General features: G+C 52.2%; 1 protein-coding gene, 1 long non-coding RNA gene and 1 pseudogene across 3 annotated transcripts; 2 read left to right on the top strand and 1 right to left on the bottom strand.

Annotated features, from left to right (window-relative positions):
• LOC134491907 (zinc finger protein 91-like) overlaps positions 1-22,834 on the bottom strand; it is a 362,387-nt pseudogene that overhangs the window by 287,025 nt on the left and 52,528 nt on the right.
• Positions 3,741-20,287, top strand: LOC134491930 (zinc finger protein 208-like). 2 transcript variants are annotated; one of them, XR_010067378.1, is made up of 3 exons: positions 3,741-3,818; positions 4,206-7,609; positions 7,862-7,942. XR_010067378.1 is itself a non-coding variant. In XM_063296014.1 (3 exons), exons 2-3 carry the CDS (start codon positions 4,515-4,517, stop codon positions 19,234-19,236), a joined length of 3,261 nt encoding a protein of 1,086 aa, XP_063152084.1. In that variant the 5' UTR covers positions 3,741-3,818; positions 4,206-4,514; the 3' UTR covers positions 19,237-20,287. The 2 variants fall into 2 exon arrangements, 1 of the variants encoding a protein (XP_063152084.1); XM_063296014.1 differs by lacking the exon at positions 7,862-7,942 and adding an exon at positions 18,165-20,287 and having other exon boundaries at positions 4,206-6,703.
• On the top strand, positions 20,553-21,460 carry LOC134492047 (uncharacterized). Its single transcript, XR_010067383.1, has 3 exons — positions 20,553-20,590; positions 20,660-20,780; positions 21,404-21,460. It is a non-coding gene; the product is annotated as an uncharacterized LOC134492047 (long non-coding RNA).

Here is a 22,834-nt window from a genome sequence, read left to right as displayed (position 1 = left end):
TGCCAGGCTTGTAGTGGTGGGGGTGTTCAACACAAGCAGGGCAAGCCACGGTATGTAAACTGAGAGCAAGGCCCACTCCCTCTTTGCACTGAAGATGCTGCCTAGTCTGGCAATGAAGCGTCTGCAAGAAAACAGCCAAGGCTCAGAGAGCACCAGGGACTCCGCAGTTCAACCCTGAGCTACAAATACTCGCTTCGATTGAGATGGTGGAATTGGTGAATGCTAGGATTCAAGCAAAGGGAATAGAGAAGAAAATGGTAGTCGGTGTTGTCCCTAAATTGTCCTTTGATTTGGTCATTGGAATGGATTTTCCAAGCATGGAGGGATGGTTTACCTTGAAGAGATGTAGAAAAGAGGCTACAGTGACAGGGGTAACCACCAGGGCTCAGGCAAAGGAGGACCAATCCTCCTTGGATTGGTTGTCCAACAGTGTTTGCCAATATCCCATTGTCGGATCCAAGGAGGATAGATACTCGGCACCGTCTAGTCCATCCAGGAGATCGTCTACTCGAGGCATCGGATAGCTATCAAATCTGGCTTCCTGATTCAGTTGTCTATAGTCTATACAGAATCTTAATTCTCCATTTGGCTTTGGCACTAAGACCACTAAGATTCTTTTGTTTTCCTCCTCCTGTGTCCTTTTCCTTTTCTGTACTTTTTAATCCTTATTTCTGTCCTAACAGTGAGAATCACACTGAGACGAGTAGTAGTTCTCTAGTGTTTATTACTGCTACATAAACAGAATCCTAACAAACTGAATAAGCGTGGGAAAAACCCAGACATATAAACCCCAAAAGCTAAGGCGGGCCTGATCTGTGTCTCTTTGAATGACTGCTTAATTCCTCAGTACTACGCATGCGTTTTCCACCCTGGATGGGAGCCCCTTCCTGCTCGCCATCATTACTCATGACAATTTCTTTCTTTTGTTTCTTTATCTTGCTTTTCAATGATTGTATAACTTCTTACGGTACTTGTTAATTCCTTAATAAAATTATTATTTAAAAAATCAAAGTGGGATCTCCTGTAACTTCTACATGCAGAAACTTGAAGCCAGGGCTAAATTCAAACACTTTTTTGGGGTGCCACTGTGGCCCCAGAACAGGGATCCAGAGCCAGGATCTTCTTGATCTTCCATGTTTTTCACCTTGGATCAACTTTGGACCTATCTAGCAGTCATGTGAAAAAGAAAGTACACTCTCTTTGAATTCTATGGATTTACGGATGAGGACGTAATAAAAATCATCTGGTCCTTAGCAGGTCTTAAAATTAGATAAACACAACCTCAGTGTAATGGTTGCCTATTCTAAAACACTATCAGACTCATGAGCAGGAATTCAAAGATATCTGATTTATTAAAGAATAGTGCGCAGGATCACAAAGAAAGCTGAGAATGATGAAAGCGCGCCAAATACAAACTAAAAACCCTCGGTGCAAATGAAATCCCTCCCCCCGTAGAATCTTCTCAAGTTCACAATCCCAGGTGCTCCTAATGGTTTCTGATGGTCTGCAGGAAAAGGCCTTGAACAGAGAACACAACCCAAACACATTCCATTGTAATGAATACAGATACAGAGCTTGGTACGAGGTTTCACAGCAGCTCCCTCCCAAACAGAAATGCACATCAGCGCCATGGCATGTGAAACGTTACGATGTATAAACTACATTGAAACAGTGAACATGACACTCAGATGAACAACACATGATGTATTACACCGTGTCATTATTCATTTTATAAAAATAAAGACAAAATGGAGAAGGCCCACACTGCAGGGGGGCGGTTGATGGGCAGGGACCGGATGGAGGGAGAATCCGCCCCTTTCAGGGAGGAAAAGGCTGCAAAGGACCAGGGATTCCTCCCCCTCTCATCTCCCGGGACTCGAAGGGGGTCTGAGGTCAGCTGAGGGGCTGCAAGGGGAGTCTCCAGTGTGATCTTAGCAAGATGGAATTTGTCCTTAATTGGCTTAATTAGAGGGTTAATCAAGAGAGGAGGCCTCCCCCCTCCCTGCAGCTGTTTATATTAACAAAGGTGGTGCTACAATGGGGGTGGCAGGAAAGGATGGAACCAGCACCATGGCATGGGAACACATTATGATGTTTTTCAGGAACATTGGAACAGGGACCATGACAGTGGGTAGGAGTGGTTGTGGTGCCCCCGTTAACCAGTGAGGTTGTGTTGTACGCCAGTTACACCCCTTCCTGGACCGATGGGCCCTCCAAAAGGTCACTCATGCCCTGGTCATCTCCGGTATAGACTATTGCAATGCACTCTACATGGGGCTACCCTTGAAAAGTATCTGGAAGCTACAGCTGGTCCAGAATGCAGCTGCGCGGGCTATCTTTGGTGCCCCTGGAAGGGCACATGGAACACCTTTGCTGTGCGAGCTGCATTGGGTACTAGTCTGCTTCCAGGTCCAATTCAAGGTGTCGGTTATCACCTTTAAAGGCCTGCATGGCATGGGGCCAGGCTACCTGAGGGACCATCTCGACCCTATTACATCGTCCTGTCCCACCCATTCATGCAGAAAGGGCATGTTGCGGACCCCCTCTGTAAGAAGTCCGTCTGGCGGGGTCCAGGAGGCGGGCCTTCTCTGCAGTGGCACCCACCCTCTGGAACATTCTTCCCCTGGAGGTGAGACTGGTCCCTTCGCTCCCGGCCTTCCAGAGGAGCCTGAAGACCTGGCTCTGCTGCCGTTCCTGGGGAGGGGAGGGGGGTAGTCATTCCTGGGGAATGCTTCCCTCCTTTTACGATATTTGTAGCCATCTGGATTTTTTATCTTCTACTTTCATTTTATTGTATGGTATTATATTTTATGTTTTATTAGGATTGCTGTTTTTAATTTTAATTGACTAATTTATTGTAAACCCCTCAGAGTCCTTCTTTGGGGGAAGACGGGCAGTAGTATAAATTTGTGGAATAAATAAATAAAATAAAAAGACAAAAAGAGGCAATCAAAACCGCGAATGTGGTGGAGCATTTTGGGGGTCCCACTCCCCGCTGAGAGCCCATCATATGTTGCATTATGTAGAACAAAACTTTCCAGAGAGATATTGTCCATGCTGACTTCTATATATCTAGATATGTGTGACAGATCCCTCCAGGGTGGGCAACAGATTACCCAGGATCAACCCCAAAGGTCCCCTCAAGGATTTCCCTCTTTCTATGGCTGTTTAGTGCCATTGGAGGATCTGTGGTGGCTCAGTGGGGCCAGCCTTGGGACAGGGGGTCCTGGGAGGACTGTCCTGGCCATTTTGATGAGATGCCTCCCCAGATGATCCCCTCCCCGTATCTCTTTATCCAGCCCCAAAGACTTAACTTTCTTGCCCTTGAGATAGAGGGAGAGCCCCACAGCCAGGAACCCCCCCCCACCAGCATGGCCCTGGACTGATGCTCATGGGGTCTCCCAGCCTTCGGAGCAGCCCTGGCCGGGGTTGTTGTGAATAAATAATAAAGACTTCCCCCCTCGCAGAAGGGACAGGCCGGGGTGGAGGGTCGCGGGGGGTCCGTCGGGGCGGCCGCGGGGTCGAAAGGGGCGGGGCGGCCCGGAGTCCGGCCACGGACCCGCCCACGCCTTCCGGGGAGGCCGGACGAGCGGGCGTTGCAGCCCCGCGGCGCTAGATGGCGCTCTCGGGCTGAGCGACGCCCGCCCGGGAAGCCTCGGTCCGGCAGCGGCTGCAGCGATAGAGGACTGGACGGCTAGAGGGGACGTCGGAGGAGAGGAGGGCAGAGGCACTTCCTGTTCCGGCTTCCGCCTGGGGGAGCGGCTGGAGGGGCGCCGCGCGGTCTGGCCGGGCCGGAGCAGCCGCCGCAGCTGCGGGAGGTGAGCAGGGGCGGGCGGGAGGTGCGCCGGGGCTGTTCCGGGCCCTCCGCGGGGCGGGGCCAGAGGGGAGCTCCGCCAGCGCTGCCGGCGCCCCCCCGCCCCGCCCCGCCCCGCCCCGGACGGCGTTCGCCGGTGCTGCGCGCCTCGAGGCCGGTGCGCGCCCTTCTGCGGCGGTCGCAGGTTCGGAGAGCGAATTCCAGGATTCGAACTCGGCTCTCGCTGGTCTTCTATGTGGCAAATGAGCCATAATGAATGTTAGAGGTTGATCTGCCCTCCTGGCACTTCCCTTTTTCATTGCAACCTATGCTTTTTTGTTGTTGTTTCAGCATGTTGTGCAGCCGTTTTGTAGATAATGATGAAAGTAACACTATTATGTGACTCTTATAGGCAAAAAGGATGCCAAAAAGAGCCTGCTCGACAACCGAGAATCACAAGCAGCTTTAAAAAGGAAAGCAAATCAAGCCAGCAATCATATCTTCTCCACTTTCTCCAGAGAACCCCAAAACTCTTCTTCCCCAGCAGCGGACAGTCGAGGGAGAGAAAACCAGGAAAAGAGGGTTTTTGAGCTGGAAAAAATTGAATATGGGGAACTCAAATATTACATGAAAAGGTCAGGGGGGATAATTTCCAGATTGAGAAAAAGAGGGAACTATCTGGAAGTCAGTGGGGAGGAAGAGGAGACTTGGATGGCCACTTATGGGAGAGATTACACAAGCCTCACCCTGCGAGGAAGGAAACAGTTGCTTCAATCAAAGCACCACCACACAAGGGATCAGAAATAGTCTTGATCTCCCTGAGAATGCAAGAATACCAGTGGTGGAAAAGCCCCACAGATGTGTATATAGTGGGAAAAGGACAGATAATGGATCACAGCTGATTATGCACAAGAGGACCCACACCGGTGAGAAGCCCTACGAGTGTTCTCAGTGTGGCAAAAGCTTTAGCAAGCACTCTACCCTGGGGAATCACAAGAGGATTCACACCAGGGAGAAACAATATGAGTGTCCAGATTGTGAGAAAAGCTTCATTCGGAATTCTGAACTGGTGATACACCAGAGGACTCACACAGGAGAGAAGCCATATGGGTGTCAAGATTGTGGGAAAACTTTCAGTCGGAATTCCAGCCTGGTGAAGCACCAGTGGACTCACACAGGAGAGAAACCCTATGAGTGTCCGGATTGTGGGAAAAGTTTCATTCGGAATTTCAGCTTGGTGAGACACCAGAGGACTCACACAGGAGAGAAACCATATGAGTGTCTGGATTGTGGGAAAAGTTTCAGTTTGAAGTCCTACCTGGTGATACACCAGAGGACTCACACAGGAGAGAAACAGTATCGGTGTGCAGATTGTGGGAAAAGATTCAGTCATAATTCCCACCTGGTGATACACCAGAGGACTCACACAGGAGAGAAACCGTATGAGTGTCTGGATTGTGGGAAAAGTTTTAGTCAGAATTCCTCCCTGGTGATACACCAGAGGACCCACACAGGAGAGAAACCGTATGAGTGTCCAGATTGTGGGAAAAGTTTCAGTTTGAAGTCCAACCTGGTGATACACCAGAGGACTCACACAGGAGATAAGCCATATGAGTGTCCGGATTGTGGGAAAAGTTTCAGTGTGAAGTCCAGCCTGGTGGAACACCAGAGGATTCACACAGGAGAGAAACCGTATGAGTGTCCAGATTGTGGGGAAAGTTTCAGTCAGAATTCCCACCTGGTGATACACCAGAGGACTCACACAGGAGAGAAACCATATGAGTGTCCGGATTGTGGGAAAAGTTTTAGTCAGAACTCCACCCTGGTGATACACCAGAGGACTCACACAGGAGAGAAACCATATGAGTGTCCAGATTGTGGGAAAAGTTTCAGTGAGAATTCCAACCTGGTGAAACACCAGAGGACTCACACAGGAGAGAAACCATATGAGTGTCCAGATTGTGGGAAAAGTTTCAGTCAGGATTCCTACCTGGTGATACACCAGAGGACTCACACAGGAGAGAAACCGTATGAGTGTCTGGATTGTGGGAAAAGTTTTAGTCGGAACTCCAGCCTGGTGATACACCAAAGGACTCACACAGGAGAGAAACTATATGAGTGTCCGGATTGTGGGAAAAGTTTCAGTTTGAAGTGTAGCCTGCTTATCCACCAGAGGACTCACACAGGAGAGAAACTGTATGAGTGTCTGGATTGTGGGGAAAGTTTCAGTCGGAATTCCTACCTGGTGATACACCAGAGGACTCACACAGGAGAGAAATCATATGAATGTCTAGATTGTGGGAAAAGTTTCAGTCGGAATTCCTACCTGGTGATACACCAGAGGACTCACACAGGAGAGAAACCATATGAATGTCTAGATTGTGTGAAAAGTTTCAGTCGGAATTCCTACCTGGTGATACACCAGAGGACTCACACAGGAGAGAAGCCATATGACTGTCTAGATTGTGGGAAAAGTTTCAGTCGGAATTCCTACCTGGTGATACACCAGAGGACTCACACAGGAGAGAAACCATATGAATGTCCGGATTGTGGGAAAAGTTTCAGTCAGAACTCCAGCCTGGTGAAACACCAGAGGATTCACACAGGAGAGAAACCGTATGAGTGTCCAGAATGTGGGAGAAGTTTCAGTGAGAATTCCAGCCTTTTGAAACACCAGAGAACTCACACAGGAGAGAAACCGTATGGGTGTCCGGATTGTGGGAAAAGTTTCAGTCGGAATTCCTACCTGGTGATACACCAGAGGACTCACACAGGAGAGAAACCGTATGAGTGTCCGGATTGTGGGAAAAGTTTTAGTACTAGGCCTAGCCTTATAAATCATGTAGGTTTACACATAGGAGAGAAACCATTCAAATGCCCAGACTGTGGACGGTGCTTCACGCAAAATTCGTTCCTTAACAGACACAAGAAAATGCACATGAGGCAGAAGGAGATGAGTGTAGAGAAGGCTTGAATTTCACTTCTCATCTCCCATTGGACATCCAGCTGAAAAGTTGTATATTCAATTTTTGGGCTGATATTTTTAGTCAAACACGTCTCAGTATTAGAGATGAGGGAGGAGAGAAAAAAGTGGAAAGTGTTAGCTTGAGGAAGGCTAACTACACCTTTCTGGCTATGAGCAGAACTTCCCAGTGAGCTGCTGCAGGCCCGAAAAGATACATGAAAAAAAGATTGGAGCACTCAGATTTTGTGAGAGAAAATATTAGGGACGTTTGTGGCAGTGACAAAAGCCCTGTAAAGTTTCAAATGGAAAGGCTGTTCTGCCTCGCAGTTGAAGGTGATGGAAAAGAGCTGCAGGAATACGGAGTTGAGGAGAAAAGGCATTGTGGTTCTGAGCGCAGGAAGGACCTTCAGGTTTAGGAACAGCCCCTGCTGTGATCGTGTTTGCCTGGCGATGCCTGCTTGTTAGCCTTTTGTGGCTGTGGGTGACAGCAGCGCCAGGAGGCTGTCCCCTTTGCTACATCCCCCTTGGTGGTGGGGATGGAGGAAAGAGTTGCCCAGTGGAAGAGGTTTCCTTTCCAGAAATGCATTGTGTAAGAACCATTTGTGGCTTTTGAGAAGGAAAAAAACTGGGTAGTGTCAGCGATGAGGGCCAAGGTGAGGCAACGCTCCCTTCCCAAGACATGGGAGATGTTTCCATTTCTTTCACTCCTCTCTCTGGGCTTCTTTTTGAATTTTCCCCAGAAATCCCTACAAGTAAAGAGGAACATTATTTGGAGCCGCTAAGTGGCATTTTAGTTATGCAGATGAATGATCCTGATTTTGCTGAGTTCAGAAGACAGCAAAGAATTCAAGGTTTGTTCATTTCAGGAGCCCGATTCAGAGATCAGCTTATAATGCCTTTTTTCCCTAGGAGATGACTTTGCATATGATCCCTTTGCAGAAGGACACTGAAGAGCCGGGACCAGGCCGAGGGGGGGGCGGAAGCAAGAGGCTCTTTTGGCCTGAGCCTCAAGCTCTGAGTGGCTTCAAATTTAAATGTCATCTCTGCCTGTCCCTTCCCTCTTAGTGGGTTGGCTGAGCCCCTTTCTCTCTGCTCCTCCGCAGGTAACAAGCCAAGATAAGGCCCCCACCGTGGTGGCGAAGCACAACCGGAACCAGAAAGTGGCCCCTGACTATGAGCTGTTGCAGCTGTTACCGGAAGGCCAAGGTGGGTGGGTGGGTGCATTGGTGGAGAGTGGACTGGCTTTCCTGGAGGGCCTGGCGAGGTCGCCCTGGCCAGTCCCGATGCTCCTTTTGGAAGTTAAACTGAGGGGAGCAAGAGAGTCCCTGGAATGCTGCAACCAGTGGAAATCCAATTCCTGAAAGCAAAATCTCAGCACGCACACCCCGACTTGTTTGCTTGCCTGCCTGCCTTTATTATTTTTGTAAATAACTCAAGGCGAACATACCTAATACCCCTTCCTCCTCCTATTTTCACCACAACCACCACCCTGTGAGGTGAGTTGTGCTGAGAGGGAACGGCTTGCCCAGGGTCACCCAGCTGGCTTTTGTGCCTAAGACAGGACTAGAACTCTCTGTCTCCTGTTTTCTACCCTGTTGCCTTAAGCAGTAGACCAAACTGGCTCTCTTTAGCTGTGAGCCTTTGATGGGGGTGGGGGGGAGTTACAGGGGATAGTTTTTGCCCGTGTTTGGCGCACTAGTTACATTCACATGTTTGTTTGTTTATTCAAACTTCTATTACCGCCCATCTCCCCCAAGAAAGGGGGACTCTGGGTGGTTTACAATAAAACCAAGATTAAAATCATAAAATATAAATTACAATAAATAGACCAATAAATAAAAATAAAATAAATACCAAACCCAAGGGGCAACGTTCTTATTCGGTGGGAAAGATCTATGGTGCTAGCCACCCCCAAGACGAGCTATTACTTCCCCCACCCCAAGCGAGGCAGCAGAACCATGTTCTCGTCCAAGCAGCTGCACCTGGATAGGTCAAAGGTCCTTCCCACCAGTAGCCCAGAACGAAGGTGCCAGGCAGGAAATACCGCTCCCCCCCCCCCAACGTGGCCTTCAGAACGGATGTTGTGTAAATATATTGCCAACAGGAGCCCAAATCGCCTCTGCCTGTGAGACGGTCCCTCCATCCACACACTCCTTCCTCATGTGGCGGCCCCAACCCCCCCCCCCCGAATCCACTGATATTTCTCACGCTCGGCTGGTGCTTATCTGTCGCTGGGGGGCTTGTCCTCCGCTTAACTGGATGAGAGTGCAGCTCTCAGCTGTTCAGGGTGAAGTTCTCGAACCGCCAAGTTGGCAGGAGGCATTGAGGCCATCTAGTCCAGCCCAGGAGAAGCTCCCCCACTGGGAGGAGTCCCGTGTGGTGGGGTTGGCTGCCCTATGGCCCTGAGCGCGGGGCCTCCGGAGGCCTCGGGCAGATCGCGCAGCTTGGGCTCTGCAGAGGGCGACCTGCATGGGGGGCCTGGGCTGGAGGGCATCTGGGGAGGCCTTTGGGCCGGTGGGGTTCCTCAGGGGCTGCCCCTTCATTCCCCACCTCTCACCCTCTGCAGAGCTGGTCTTCCCCCCCACGGCAAACGTCTTCTATGCCATAAACGGCTTTAGCGTGGACTTTCTGCTCTGGCCCTAAGGGGCTCTGGGGGAGACGTCCCCCCCGCCCCCCTATCCTGGACCCCCGCGGCCAGGGAGAGGGACATCAGCGTGACCTTCCCCAAGATCAAAGCCACTGGCCGCAGGATCGCTCGGGCCCCTCTCCTGTCGGGTCAGGACTGGGTCCTTTGCCCAGAACAAAAAGCAGGGCCCCCCGTGGCACCCCAAACTGTCTGAGGAGCCCCAAAGCGGGGAGGCAACTGAGGTCACCCAGCCATCGCAGAGGAGAGCAGGACGGCCGCCCGGGAGACGGGAATTGGGGGGCTTCTGCTCTGGGGCTGCGAGTGCTGGAACAGTGTCAGCCATGCGGGGGACATGATGGGAGCTGTAGTCCAAGCCCTCTTGAAAGAGACTCCCCAAAGTCTCCCTGCAGCCTGGCAGGACTGCAGAGCTCAGCAGGGCCACCGGGGGGCAGCAGCAGAGCGGCAGTGTTTCTGGGGACTCTCCTGCCCCTCTGAGGCTTTGCATTCTTTCAACCCAGGCTACGAGCGTCCCACAACAACCCTGCGGTGCGGTTTGGGAGGGGGTGGCCCTGGGTAGGAGAGGGTTGTCTGTGACTAGGATATGGACCCGTTGCAGGTGATTAGTGCTGGATGGGAGGCCACCAGGAAACCCCATGGCGCTCCACTGCTGCAAACCCCTGTCCAGGCATGAGAGATTTTGGGAAAGGAATGGAATGAGGAAGAAATCGAGAGGCCGAAGGAGAGTCCATTGGCTGTTGATCTGAGAAAGGCAACTTGGCCTCAGGGACAAGGAACCCGGGAAGAAGCCAGAGAGGCCGCGCCTGAAGATCTCGCTGGGAGGGCTGCCGTTGCCAGGGTCTGTATTTGCCTCCGATGAGCATTAAAGAGGCTTTCCTGAGTCTGTGCCTGTCTTTCTTCCTTGGTCTTGCCTGGCTACGTGGGACCGGGCATCTCCCTGCTCTGGTGCTGTGTGGGGGGCAGCGTGGACTCTCAGTCGTGCGACACGGCCACAGGAATCACAGGGGCCGTCCTGAGATCGGCAGTTGACAAGCTGAGCATGAGCCACAAGTGTGACGCAGCTGCAGAAAAAGCCAACCCGATCCTCAGAAGGACGGAAGTCTCGTGAGGGAGACTTGCTCTGCTTGGTGCCCTGACTGGCTGTGGCATCTTGGGAAGGAGGTGGACGGGCCGGAGCATCTCCAGAGCAGAGCAGCCAAGAGAATCCGGGCCTCAAAGAGGAAGGGAGGGTGGGAGGCGTTGGGTGCGCTTTGCCTGGGGGGAGGAGATAGCAGGGAGCCTCCCTGAGGATCTGGAGGGCTCTGCTGCACAAGATGGGGCAGGACTGTCTGCAGTCGTTCGGGAAGGACGGGAAATGGGACCAAGTTATGGGGCACCTCCACGGTGTCCCATCAGCTGCTGGGATGGGTTTGGGGAGACTCAGAGAAATTAAGATTTGGGGGGAGGCAGGAGAAACCTTGGATGTTTGCTCCAGGTGAGCAGCTAGGAGCCGCCTGAATGTTTGGCATGTTCCCAGCGTGAGAGAGAGGGATTCTGATCCACACGCAAGGACACACTCCTTCGGACTCTCGTCTGCACGGGGGGGGGGGGGCCTGCCTGGACCCTTCCGGGCCAGGAGGGGAAAGGCCTCTCTGCCCCTCACCCCGGGGGACTGGATGTGCCTCTGTCAGGGTCTCCTGTCCTCTGGGGAGGGGGCGGTGCATTTCCCCAAGGAGGGGGCCCTGCCTGGATGGCCCCCAAGAGCTCTCTGTGAAGAGGTTGTGTTGGAGACAGCAAGGAAGGTGGCCCCTCTGGGAAGGGATCCGGTGTGCCTAGAAGTGCATCCCAAAGGCCCTTGGAGGTCGGGTGGAAGTGGCTGAAAAGGCCATTTCTTCCTCCGAGCGGCTCCTCTGCGGTGAAGGCCCCTCCTTCGCCTGAGAAACGCTCTAAGACCTGGCTTGGGGGAGCCAAGGGCGTTGGGGGTGCCAGAGCCCCATGGAGGGGAATCTCCCCTTTCAGCCCTCGGGTGAAATTTTCTCTGTGATAAATTACTATAGTAAATGATGCTTATAATAATCGGATAATTACATAATGTACATAGAGGATTCAGATTGTCCCACTGGGTCACCTTTCCGCCAATTTTCCAAGCTTCTCTCCTCTCACCACCTGCAACCTGATTCCTGCTGAGCTCTGAAAGGACAGAGAAGGAAAATTAACGTTGGAGAGGAAACTGTACCAAGATGTGTCCTCCCTTAAGACGAATGGATCTTCTTGAATATTTCCACGACTCATAAAGGAGGAACTAGATTCAGGTTCCCTTACGCTGCTCAAGAAAATGGCCTTCACAAATAGTGGAGAGGTTTTGGCAGAACTTCAGCCAGAAACTCACCATCACGTACCATGTTTGGATCTTTGCTACCTTCTCCGAGTTTAGCTCAGCCACCCTTTCTCTTCCTTCTCTTCCTCTGAAGGAGCTGATGGGCAGTGAATGCGAATTCCCAGGAGCTGTTTGAAACTCTCGGGCCCAAAGAAGGGGAAAAGAAGTTGGCAGAGCGAATGGATCCAAAAAATACCAGGCAAGAAACCAGTCAAAGGACAGGAGTAAGAAATCTTGAGCTGCTCGGTCTCATCAAATCCAAGATGGTCCAGCCCAGCAAACTAATCCAGGATTCACATCAAAAGGTGGGCACTGGAGCTGAATTGAGCCAGGGAAGGCCATGGATCTGGGCCTTAATATTTCTAATGAGAGTTAAAATGAATCCAATGCAAAAACGCCACAAGCAAGGAAGCCTCAACTGAAGGGGGTATTTGGAAATCAATCTGGACCCAAATCGAGTGAAATACAATTAGGAAAAATCTGTTGCATGGCAGGAGCTCCTCTTCCTGAAACAGGCTCTCGGGAGGGAGGCAGGGAGGGAGGGGACTGCCTCTTCTGCGCAAAAACACTCAAAGATAAATTGGGTTTGCAGAGACCACCAAGATGGGTGCCAAAAGCATGGAAGGGATCACAGGATTCCTATCTTGTGGCAAAGAATCCACCCTGGATTCCATAAATGTGTGGACTGTGGGGAGAGCTTCGGAGGAAGGGCTCCCTCCCGGCAAAAGGGGCCGTGCGGAAAAACGACCTTCAGATGCGTGTGGAAAACGTCCCACGTTCTGCAGGGGGTCAGAAATTCAGGGATGGAGGGAATCAATCAGAGGGCCTCTGACCTGGGAGAAGGTGGAGCGGAGATGAAGCTATTCAGACAGCATCGACTCACGTCTTTGCAGGGGGTTCCTGCCGTCAAAAGTTTGTTGTTTTACAGCAAATGTCCTGTTTAACTGACTGGCTCCCAATTTAATATAATAGTTCTTTATTGAACAAGTTACTCAATAACTGCGTGATCTATGAGAAGCAGCCCGCCAAGTATTAGTTTAAGTTAGAGAGCTATATATGTCATTCGAGAATTCAGACTAAAACAAAGGAAGAGCCTACCAATGACAAGGCCACAAAAGCTGAGGTAAAACCGATTCCCAAACCCAAGAAAAAACAAATGAAACCGTGGGCAACACAGGCAGAATACCATATAAGGTGGAACTGTTTGTTTGTTTATTTGATTCCTATCGCCGCCCATCGCAGCAAGTGACTCTGGAATTAATGGATTACACAGGGCTGAGTGACCGGCTGGGTGAAGGCTGGGAGGGAGCCGTTAACTCTGAGGCAGCGAAATCCGGTAGATGCGGGCGAGACGAGACCGAGCGGAGGCGGAAAGCCACGAGGCAAGCAACCCAGAGCTGACTTCCTGGCGACGGTGAGACGGGGCTGTCCGGGGCGGGCGCTGCTGAAGCGGTGGGAGTGGAGGAGGATCCTGAAGGCGAGCGGGCGGCAGCGGTTCCGGAGGCAGAAACCTCTCACGGGATTCCAGTTACGGGAATCGGGTCACTTAAGATGGGTGGAGGGATCGTAGGCGCCACAGGAAGACTGCGGTTGCCAAGAGTGCAAGCCTTTTCCAGTTCCAGGGGTGCTGAGGCGGATCCAAACAGCCGCAAAGAGGAGCACTACCCTCCGGCGCCCTTCTGGCCCTTCCTACGCCTTTTATAGGCTGCCAAATCACACTGCTGCCCATTGAGAGCCAATCGGGCTTCTCATTGCTCGGCCCTCCTTGCCGCGGGCCTCTCGCGCGCGCTGATTGGCGGTGGCGAACCCGATGCACTGCCCGGCCCCATCAGCTGTTCTGTTTCTTCCCACCCAAGTCTTCTTTTCAATCGTAAAGCTTCCTCGCTTTTTTCCTCAGCTTGGCTTGGCGGTTTTTCCGGACTGCGCTCTTCCTCCTCCAACTCAGTCTCTATCCTAACAGCAAATAAAAGCAAAGGGAATTGACTCAGAGGAGAACCACAGTGTGGATGAAGCTCCTGTGGATTCAAGGCGGGAAAGATGGAGCACCGAGTGGGGGACCCGAGGGAGGGAAGGGGTGAGAAGGGAAAAGAGGTTGGGCGCTGCTGGGAAAAGAGCAGCTGGTCCCTGAGATCACTCCTCAGGAATGGGGGATCCTAGGGTGGCTGGTACATGTGGAGCATCTGGATCTCTCTGGATCTGGTGGCCTCCAGGTTTGGCTTCACCCAAAATCCAGCGCCAGATGGATTTTGGGTGAGGTGGCTGTGGGGTGGATGGGTTGTGGCCATTGCTCTGAATGGGGATCTGTGCTGAGCAGGATGTTGGAATTATCCGGGGTCAACTCAGCATTGTCTCATAAGCATAAGGGGGTCTCTCTAATAAACACATCTCTATTGTGCTTGTGGGATGTCACACGGGTCACCTGATTTCCACTTCTTCCTTCTTCTTGGGCTTGGGGATTAACAATCTCCATTATCTTCTGACACACCTGCAAGCAGGAGGTGCTGCAGAATGCAGCTCTTGTCCCTTTCATCTCACACCAGAAATTTCTATTTCCATAAAAATGTCTATGAAGAACCAGTAATGATTAAGTACTTTCTACCGTGAATCTACCTGTATCCAGATCTACTGCATCTGTAAGCTATCTCTATTTTTCTTTGTTTAACTACTGTGTGAAGACTGAATTCTATTTCTGAATGTAATTAAGCTTAATGTGCAAGTTCTCTTTTGGTTCATGCTTCTACTTTGCAAGACTGTCGTTACCTGCTTAGAGTTCTTTTATTAACCTTTAAAAACTCCATTACAGGAGACGTTGGGGGGTCTGGAGCAAGAAGCAGGCCAAGAGTTCCTGGGGGCAGACTAGATGGTCTCTAGCTCCCCTCCCCATTTCCCCTCCCTCAAAAGAAAGAGAGGCCATAAAAGGAAGCTGGTGGGTCTCGGCAGGAGAAGGTCCAGGCTGCAATTCTCCTCCTCTCTACAGTCCACTGCCTTGAACCTCCATCCTTCAAGGTTACAAAACAGGCAGAATCCTTTTGCATCTAAGAGCAGGAAGCGATAGCAGGATTAACTCATGAGTGCTGTGAAAAAAAGATAGGGGAGAAAATTAGAATATACAGTAAAACCTTCAGTGTAAATAATTTTTTTTGGACAGTCTGCAGGAAAAACACGGGGTGGGCTTCCCCCTCCCCCTCCCATTCAGCTCCCCCAAGGAAGGCACACACTGCAGGGGGGTGGTTGATGGGCAGGGACCGGATGGAGGGAGAATCCGCCCCTTCCCGGGAGGAAAAGGCTGCGAAGGACCAGGGATTCCTCCCCCTCTCATCTCCTGGGACTTGAAGGGGGGCCAAGGTCAGCCGAGGGGCTGCAAAGGGAGGTTCCAGGGTGACCTTGACAAGACGGAATTTATCTCTGAATGGCTTAATTAGAGGGTTCATCAAGAGAAGAGGCCTCCCCCTCTCCCTGCAGGTATTTCATATTAAAAAAGGAAAAATTTGAGAATTAAAAAAACACGTCTAATCTGTGGGAGAGGTTCAGATTGGGAGGGAATGGAAAATGCTTACCTGCAGGGGGTTGGATGGGGGTTGCTGAAAGGAGAAAAAGAGGCAATCAGAACCGCTAATGGGGTGGAGCACGTAGGGGTCCCACTCCCCACTGAGAGCCCATAGTATGTTGCATTATGTAGGACAAAAATGTTCCAGAGAAAATTTCTCCCTACTGGCTTCTACATATCTAGATATGCATGATGGATCTCTCCGGGGTGGGCCACAGATTACCACGATCACCCCTCAAAGTTTCCTCCAAGGATTTCCCTCTTTCTTTGGCTGTTTAGTGCCATTGGAGGATCTGTGGTGGCTCAGTGGGGCCACCAGCCTTGGGACTGGGGGGGTCCAGGAAGACCTTCTATGCCATCTTGATCAGATGCCTCCCCTACATGATCCCCTCCCCATCTCACCTTATCCAGCCCCAAAGACTCACCTTTCTTGCTCTTCAGGTAGAGGGAGAGCCCCACAGCCAGGAAGGCCACCCCCAGCACGGCCCCCACGGCCCCCGTCCAGAGTTTGCTCCTGGCAGAGTTGGAGGAACGTGGCTCTGGGGAGGGAGAGGGAGAAGGAGACCAGCGTGAGCAGGAGGATCAGGGCCAGCTTCCTCCAGCGGGTCCGTTCTGGCTCTGCACACAGGGAGGGTCTTGCCAGAACCCAGCGGTGCCCCCTGCTCTGTGCAGGGTGGTGAAGGAAAAGAAAGAGGGACAGAATGTTCCCCAAAACAGACTCAAGGAACAAAAACGGGCATAAAAAAATTAAAACAAAAGAAACAAAGGTATTGGAGCTAACAGAAACACCTGGAGAATTATTGGCCTCCCTTTGAAACATTTGGAGGGCCCAGCTGGAAGAGGGAGCCCAGAGGGCCTTTTTCAGCCCCCCTCCACTTTCCTCATGGGGCTCCCTGGGGGAGAGGTGGGGGGTCCACAAAGACCTCCGCCTAATCCACTCAATGTCCCACCCTTGGGGCTGTGGGGAGGAAGGGCCCCAATCCACCCCAGTGGGAGAAGCTCCAATGCCTTCCTTTGGCAGCAGTGGCCCACTCCGCAGGGCTGTTGATCCCTCAAGACGCCCCCTGGAGGAGGGAGGGGGAAGTTTGTCGGTGGCAGTGGGAAGGGAAGGGGGAGGGGGACGAACTTCCTGGTGGGCGTCCTCCATCCTCCCAGGGTGGAGAAAGGCAGGCAGAAGCGCTCTCTGCAGGGGACTTTGGATCCAGGGGGCAGGAAATATATGGAGGGTGGGAAGGGACCACCAGAAGCTCTCTGGGCTGGAGAGGAAGCAACATCCATGCCTCCATCTCCCTCTTCCTGGGGGGGGATGTGGGGAGGGGGGCACGATAAGGCTGTCTGGACTGATGCTCCTGGGGTCTCCCAGCCTTCGGAGCAGCCCTGGCCGGCACGGGGGGGACTGGCCCTCGGGGGGGGCGTGGCCTGCTGGGGCTCCCCGGTCCGGCACCCTTTCGAGCCCCAGGAAGGAAGGAAGGAAGGAGGGAAGACGCTCCAGGAGGCGGGGAGGGTTTCACCCCCCAAAGGAGAGCCACGCCCGGCGGGAGCGCAGGACTCTCAGCTGCAGCGGCGGCGGCGCACCCTCGGCAGACCCGAAGGGACAGGTCGGGGTGGAGGGTCGCGGGGGGTCCGTCGCCTTCGGGGGAGGCCGGACGAGCGGGCGTTGCAGCCCCGCGGCGCTAGATGGCGCTCTCGGGCTGAGCGACGCCCGCCCGGGAAGCCTCGGTCCGGCAGCGGCGTCTGCGGTTGCTGGGCGACAGCCAAGGGGCGGGGGCGGGGGCGCTGCAGCGATAGAGGACTGGACGGCTAGAGGGGACGTCGGAGGAGAGGAGGGCAGGGGCACTTCCTGTTCCGGCTTCCGCCTGGGGGAGCGGCTGGAGGGTCGCCGCGCGGTCTGGCCGGGCCGGAGCAGCCGCCGCAGCTGCGGGAGGTGAGCGGGGGGCGGGCAGGGGGTGCGCCGGGGCTGTTCCGGGCCCTCCGCGGGGCGAGGCCAGAGGGGAGCTCCGCCAGCGCTGCCGGCGCCCCCCCGCCCCGCCCCGGACGGCGTTCGCCGGTGCTGCGCGCCTCGAGGCCGGTGCGCGCCCTTCTGTGGCGGTCGCAGGTTCGGAGAGCGAATTCCAGGATTCGAACTCGGCTCTCGCTGGTCTTCTATGTGGCAAATGAGCCATAATGAATGTTAGAGGTTAATCTGCCCTTCTGGCACTTTCCCTTTTTCATTGCAACCTATGCTTTTTTGTTGTTGTTTCAGCATGTTGTGCAGCCGTTTTGTAGATAATAATTAAACTAACACGTTTATCTGAATCTTATAGATAAAAGCCTGCTTGACAATGAAGAATCAGAAGCAGTATTAAAAAGGAAAGCAAATCAAGCCAGCAATCAAATCTTCTCCACTTTCTCCAGAGAACCCCAAAATTCTTTTTCCCCAGCAGGGGACAGTCGAGGGAGAGAAAAACAAGAGGAGAGGGTTCTTGAGCTGGAAAAAATTGAATATGTGAAATATGGGGAACTCAAATATTACATGAAGAGGTCAAGGGGGATAATTTCCAAATTCAGAAAAAGAGGGAACTATCTGGAAGTCAGTGGGGAGGAAGAGGAGACTTGGATGGCCACGTGGGGCAGACAGTCAGGCAAGCCTCACCCTGTGACGAAGGAAACAGTCGCTTGAATGGAAGCACCACCACACATGGGGTTAGAAATAGTCTTGATCTCCCTGAGACTGCAAGAATACCAGTGGTGGGAAAGCCCCACAGATGTGTATATAGTGGGAAAAGGACAGATAATGGATCACAGCTGATTATGCACAAGAGGACCCACACCGGCGAGAAGCCCTACCAGTGTTCTCAGTACGGCAAAAGCTTTAGCAAGCATGCTGGTGAATCACAAGAGGACTCACACCGGAGAGAAAATGTATGAGTGTCCAGATCGTGGGAAAAGCTTCATTCGGAATTCTGAACTGGTGATACACCAGAGGACTCACACAGGAGAGAAGCCGTATGAGTGTCCGGATTGTGGGAAAACTTTCAGTCGGAATTCCTACCTGGTGATACACCAGAGGATTCACACAGGAGAGAAACCGTACAAGTGTCAGGATTGTGGGAAAAGTTTCAGTCAGAACTCCAGCCTGGTGAAACACCAGAGGATTCACACAGGAGAGAAACCGTATGAGTGTCCAGATTGTGGGAAAAGTTTCAGTGAGAATTCCAGCCTTTTGAAACACCAGAGAACTCACACAGGAGAGAAAATCTATGAGTGTCCAGATTGTGGGAAAAGTTTCAGTCGGAATTCCTACCTGGTGATACACCAGAGGACTCACACAGGAGAGAAACCGTATGAGTGTCAGGATTGTAGGAAAAGTTTCAGTTGCAATTCCTACCTGGTGATACACCAGAGGACTCACACAGGAGAGAAACCGTATGAGTGTCAGGATTGTGGGAAAAGTTTCATTCGGAATTCCCACCTGGTGATACACCAGAGGACTCACACAGGAGAGAAACCGTATGAGTGTCCGGATTGTGGGAAAAGTTGCTTTTGGAATTCCCAGCTGGTGATACATCAGAGGACTCACACAGGAGAGAAACCATATCAGTGTCCAGAATGTGGGAGAAGTTTCAGTGAGAATTCCAGCCTTTTGAAACACCAGAGAACTCACACAGGAGAGAGACCATATGAGTGCCCGGAGTGTGGGAAAAATTTCAGTCGGAATTCCTACCTGGTGATACACCAGAGGACTCACACAGGAGAGAAACCGTATGAGTGTCCGGATTGTGGGAAAAGTTTTAGTACTAGGCCTAGCCTTATAAATCATGTAGGTTTACACATAGGAGAGAAACCATTCAAATGCCCAGACTGTGGACGGTGCTTCACGCAAAATTCGTTCCTTAACAGACACAAGAAAATGCACATGAGGCAGAAGGAGATGAGTGTAGAGAAGGCTTGAATTTCACTTCTCATCTCCCATTGGACATCCAGCTGAAAAGTTGTATATTCAATTTTTGGGCTGATATTTTTAGTCAAACACGTCTCAGTATTAGAGATGAGGGAGGAGAGAAAAAAGTGGAAAGTGTTAGCTTGAGGAAGGCTAACTACACCTTTCTGGCTATGAGCAGAACTTCCCAGTGAGCTGCTGCAGGCCCGAAAAGATACATGAAAAAAAGATTGGAGCACTCAGATTTTGTGAGAGAAAATATTAGGGACGTTTGTGGCAGTGACAAAAGCCCTGTAAAGTTTCAAATGGAAAGGCTGTTCTGCCTCGCAGTTGAAGGTGATGGAAAAGAGCTGCAGGAATACGGAGTTGAGGAGAAAAGGCATTGTGGTTCTGAGCGCAGGAAGGACCTTCAGGTTTAGGAACAGCCCCTGCTGTGATCGTGTTTGCCTGGCGGTGTCTGCTTGTTAGCCTTTCGTGGCTGTGGGTGACAGCAGCGCCAGGAGGCTGTCCCCTTTGCTACATCCCCCTTGGTGGTGGGGATGGAGGAAAGAGTTGCCCAGTGGAAGAGGTTTCCTTTCCAGAAATGCATTGTGTAAGAACCATTTGTGGCTTTTGAGAAGGAAAAAAACTGGGTAGTGTCAGCGATGAGGGCCAAGGTGAGGCAACGCTCCCTTCCCAAGACATGGGAGATGTTTCCATTTCTTTCACTCCTCTCTCTGGGCTTCTTTTTGAATTTTCCCCAGAAATCCCTACAAGTAAAGAGGAACATTATTTGGAGCCGCTAAGTGGCATTTTAGTTATGCAGATGAATGATCCTGATTTTGCTGAGTTCAGAAGACAGCAAAGAATTCAAGGTTTGTTCATTTCAGGAGCCCGATTCAGAGATCAGCTTATAATGCCTTTTTTCCCTAGGAGATGACTTTGCATATGATCCCTTTGCAGAAGGACACTGAAGAGCCGGGACCAGGCCGGGGGTGGGGAGGAAGCAAGAGGCTCTTTTGGCCTGAGCCTCAAGCTCTGAGTGGCTTCAAATTTAAAGGTGTGCAAAGTTGTTTAAAATACTCAAATTATATTTAATTCTATCCTCCTTCCTCTCTCTTGCTCTTTTTTGCTGCTGTATTTTTGGGCACACCTGTATACTTGGTGGCCAGTGGAATACTGATGCCTTTGGGGAGTAAAATGGGAGAAGAGGACAGAGGGAATGGAATGGAATGACTTGGAAGAGGTCATGGCTGGCTGGCTGGCTACTGTTTATTGCAGATAGTCTGTTTCTTTTGATTACCATTCTGTGAAGACTTCGTATTTTTTCTTTTGGGAGATGTCCTATTCCCAGCAAGCCCACCTTGGTGGTCACCCGCTGGGCAGAGTAATGCTTGGAGGGGGCCCTCTGCGCTCTCTGCCCCCCAATTCCCGCTAACCCGTGCTTTCTTTGCAGCTTGATCTCCTTGCTGGGAGTGAGTGCCCTGCTGCCCTGGGACTCTCCTGGGTCTCCCCATGCCACACCTGACCTGCTGGAGCCATCGGCTGCCTCCCCCACCATCCTGGGGGCTTTCCATGTGACTCGTGTGCACTTCCCCTGGGCTCTTCCCCCCTGTTCATGCTGTGGGGGTGAGGGATGATCGCTGAACAATCTGGCACGTCCAGATTGTGCGACCTCGTGATCGGGAGCATCTGAGCCCACTTGTTCCCCATGTTTCTAGTCCTTGGTATTATTTCAAAACAAAGCCACGGGGGTGTGGACCTGACTGATTCAGAAGAGCCCCTTCCCAGCATTTCTTGTGCCTTTGTTCGGAGGTGACTCTGCAGGGGACTCATCCTGCCCATTGGCTGCAGAGCTGGGCATGCATCCCAGGCACTCCCAGCTCTGCACCTCCAGTGAAACCTGAGGGGTGGGAGGGGTCCCAGCGGGCTTTACCAGCCCAAGATGGAGGTGTGGCTGTGGACGGAAAGGGGCCCTCTTGGGCCCGCAGAGGCAGTTTGCTGCCTGAGACTTCAGCCCTCTTTGTGGGCAGGGAGGACCAGAGGCAGCTTTCACCTTCTCCTTTGAATCTCTGCTCACCACGCCCCCCCCCCCAGCCAGTCCAGCTCAGCCCGTGGGACCAGGCAGGGGTCTTTCCCTGGACACAGCGCCGGTCCCCTGCTTCCATCCTTGTCCCTCATGTCCTTTCTCCTCTCCCAGCACAGCAAGTGGCCCTCCGTCTCAGCCCTGGACACATCGCCCCCACCTTCCCTGGGGACAGCCTGGCCCGCCTCCTTGCCACTGGGGGCAGCTTCATCAGGGGCCACCGGTGCTCAGCCTCCTGCGCCTCCTACCCCCAGGGCCCTGAGCCAGGGGGCACCTCCTACTCAGACTGCCGCATCGTCTGGGTCAGCATGGCACTGCAGAACAGTATCCTGTACAAGAGCATCGTGGTGAAGGGGCAAAGTTGGTCACGGCCCTCCAGAAAGTGAAGAACTGGAGGTGATCAGCCAGGGACAGTTTGGCTAATAGAGTGAATGGGAGGATTCAGCGACACTGCAGAAGCTGAGGACGCTGCGTTCAAGAGCCACTCTCCCACCTGCAGAGGGAATGCCTCTTCTGAAGAGAAGGCTGGAAATGCTTGCGTATCATAAGCATTTATACAATTATGAGTGGTTTATGCAGATTGAGCTAATTAACAAATGCTTGCAGTTTCGCTCAGTTAAGGCTTCTGTAACAGTCAGTCTACATTTAAATTAATCCTGGCTTACATCCAGGTTTTAGCAAGTGATGCTGAGCCTTTCCTCTGAACAGCGACACCTCCATCCCACTTAGAAGTCCCCTGGAAGGTCTGGTGATGTTGAATAAGGTCGACCAGGCATGGAAAGGTTGGAAATCTTGCTTGACAAGCACTGGGCAGCATCTCTGCCTGTCCCTTCCCTCTTAGTGGGTTGGCTGAGCCCCTTTCTCTCTGCTCCTCCGCAGGTAACAAGCCAAGATAAGGCCCCCACCGTGGTGGCGAAGCATAACCGGAACCAGAAAGTGGCCCCTGACTATGAGCTGTTGCAGCTGTTGCCGGAAGGCCAAGGTGGGTGGGTGGGTGCATTGGTGGAGAGTGGACTGGCTGTCCTGGAGGGCCTGGCGAGGTCGCCCTGGCCAGTCCCGATGCTCCTTTTGGAAGTTAAACTGAGGGGAGCAAGAGAGTCCCTGGAATGCTGCAACCAGTGGAAATCCAATTCCTGAAAGCAAAATCTCAGCACGCACACCCCGACTTGTTTGCTTGCCTGCTTGCCTGCCTGCCTTTATTATTTTTGTAAATAACTCAAGGCGAACATACCTAATACCCCTTCCTCCTCCTATTTTCACCACAACCACCACCCTGTGAGGTGAGTTGTGCTGAGAGGGAACGGCTTGCCCAGGGTCACCCAGCTGGCTTTCGTGCCTAAGACAGGACTAGAACTCTCTGTCTCCTGTTTTCTACCCTGTTGCCTTAAGCAGTAGACCAAACTGGCTCTCTTTAGCTGTGAGCCTTTGATGGGGGGGGGGGGAGTTACAGGGGATAGTTTTTGCCTGTGTTTGGCGCACTAGTTACATTCACATGTTTGTTTGTTTATTCTTCAAACTTCTATTACCGCCCATCTCCCCCAAGAA

Source organism: Candoia aspera, chromosome 2, assembly GCF_035149785.1.
Source record: "Candoia aspera isolate rCanAsp1 chromosome 2, rCanAsp1.hap2, whole genome shotgun sequence".
NCBI classification, from domain to species: domain Eukaryota; kingdom Metazoa; phylum Chordata; class Lepidosauria; order Squamata; family Boidae; genus Candoia; species Candoia aspera.
Note: the sequence above shows the minus strand (reverse complement) of the source record. Positions and strands in the feature narration are given on the sequence as shown.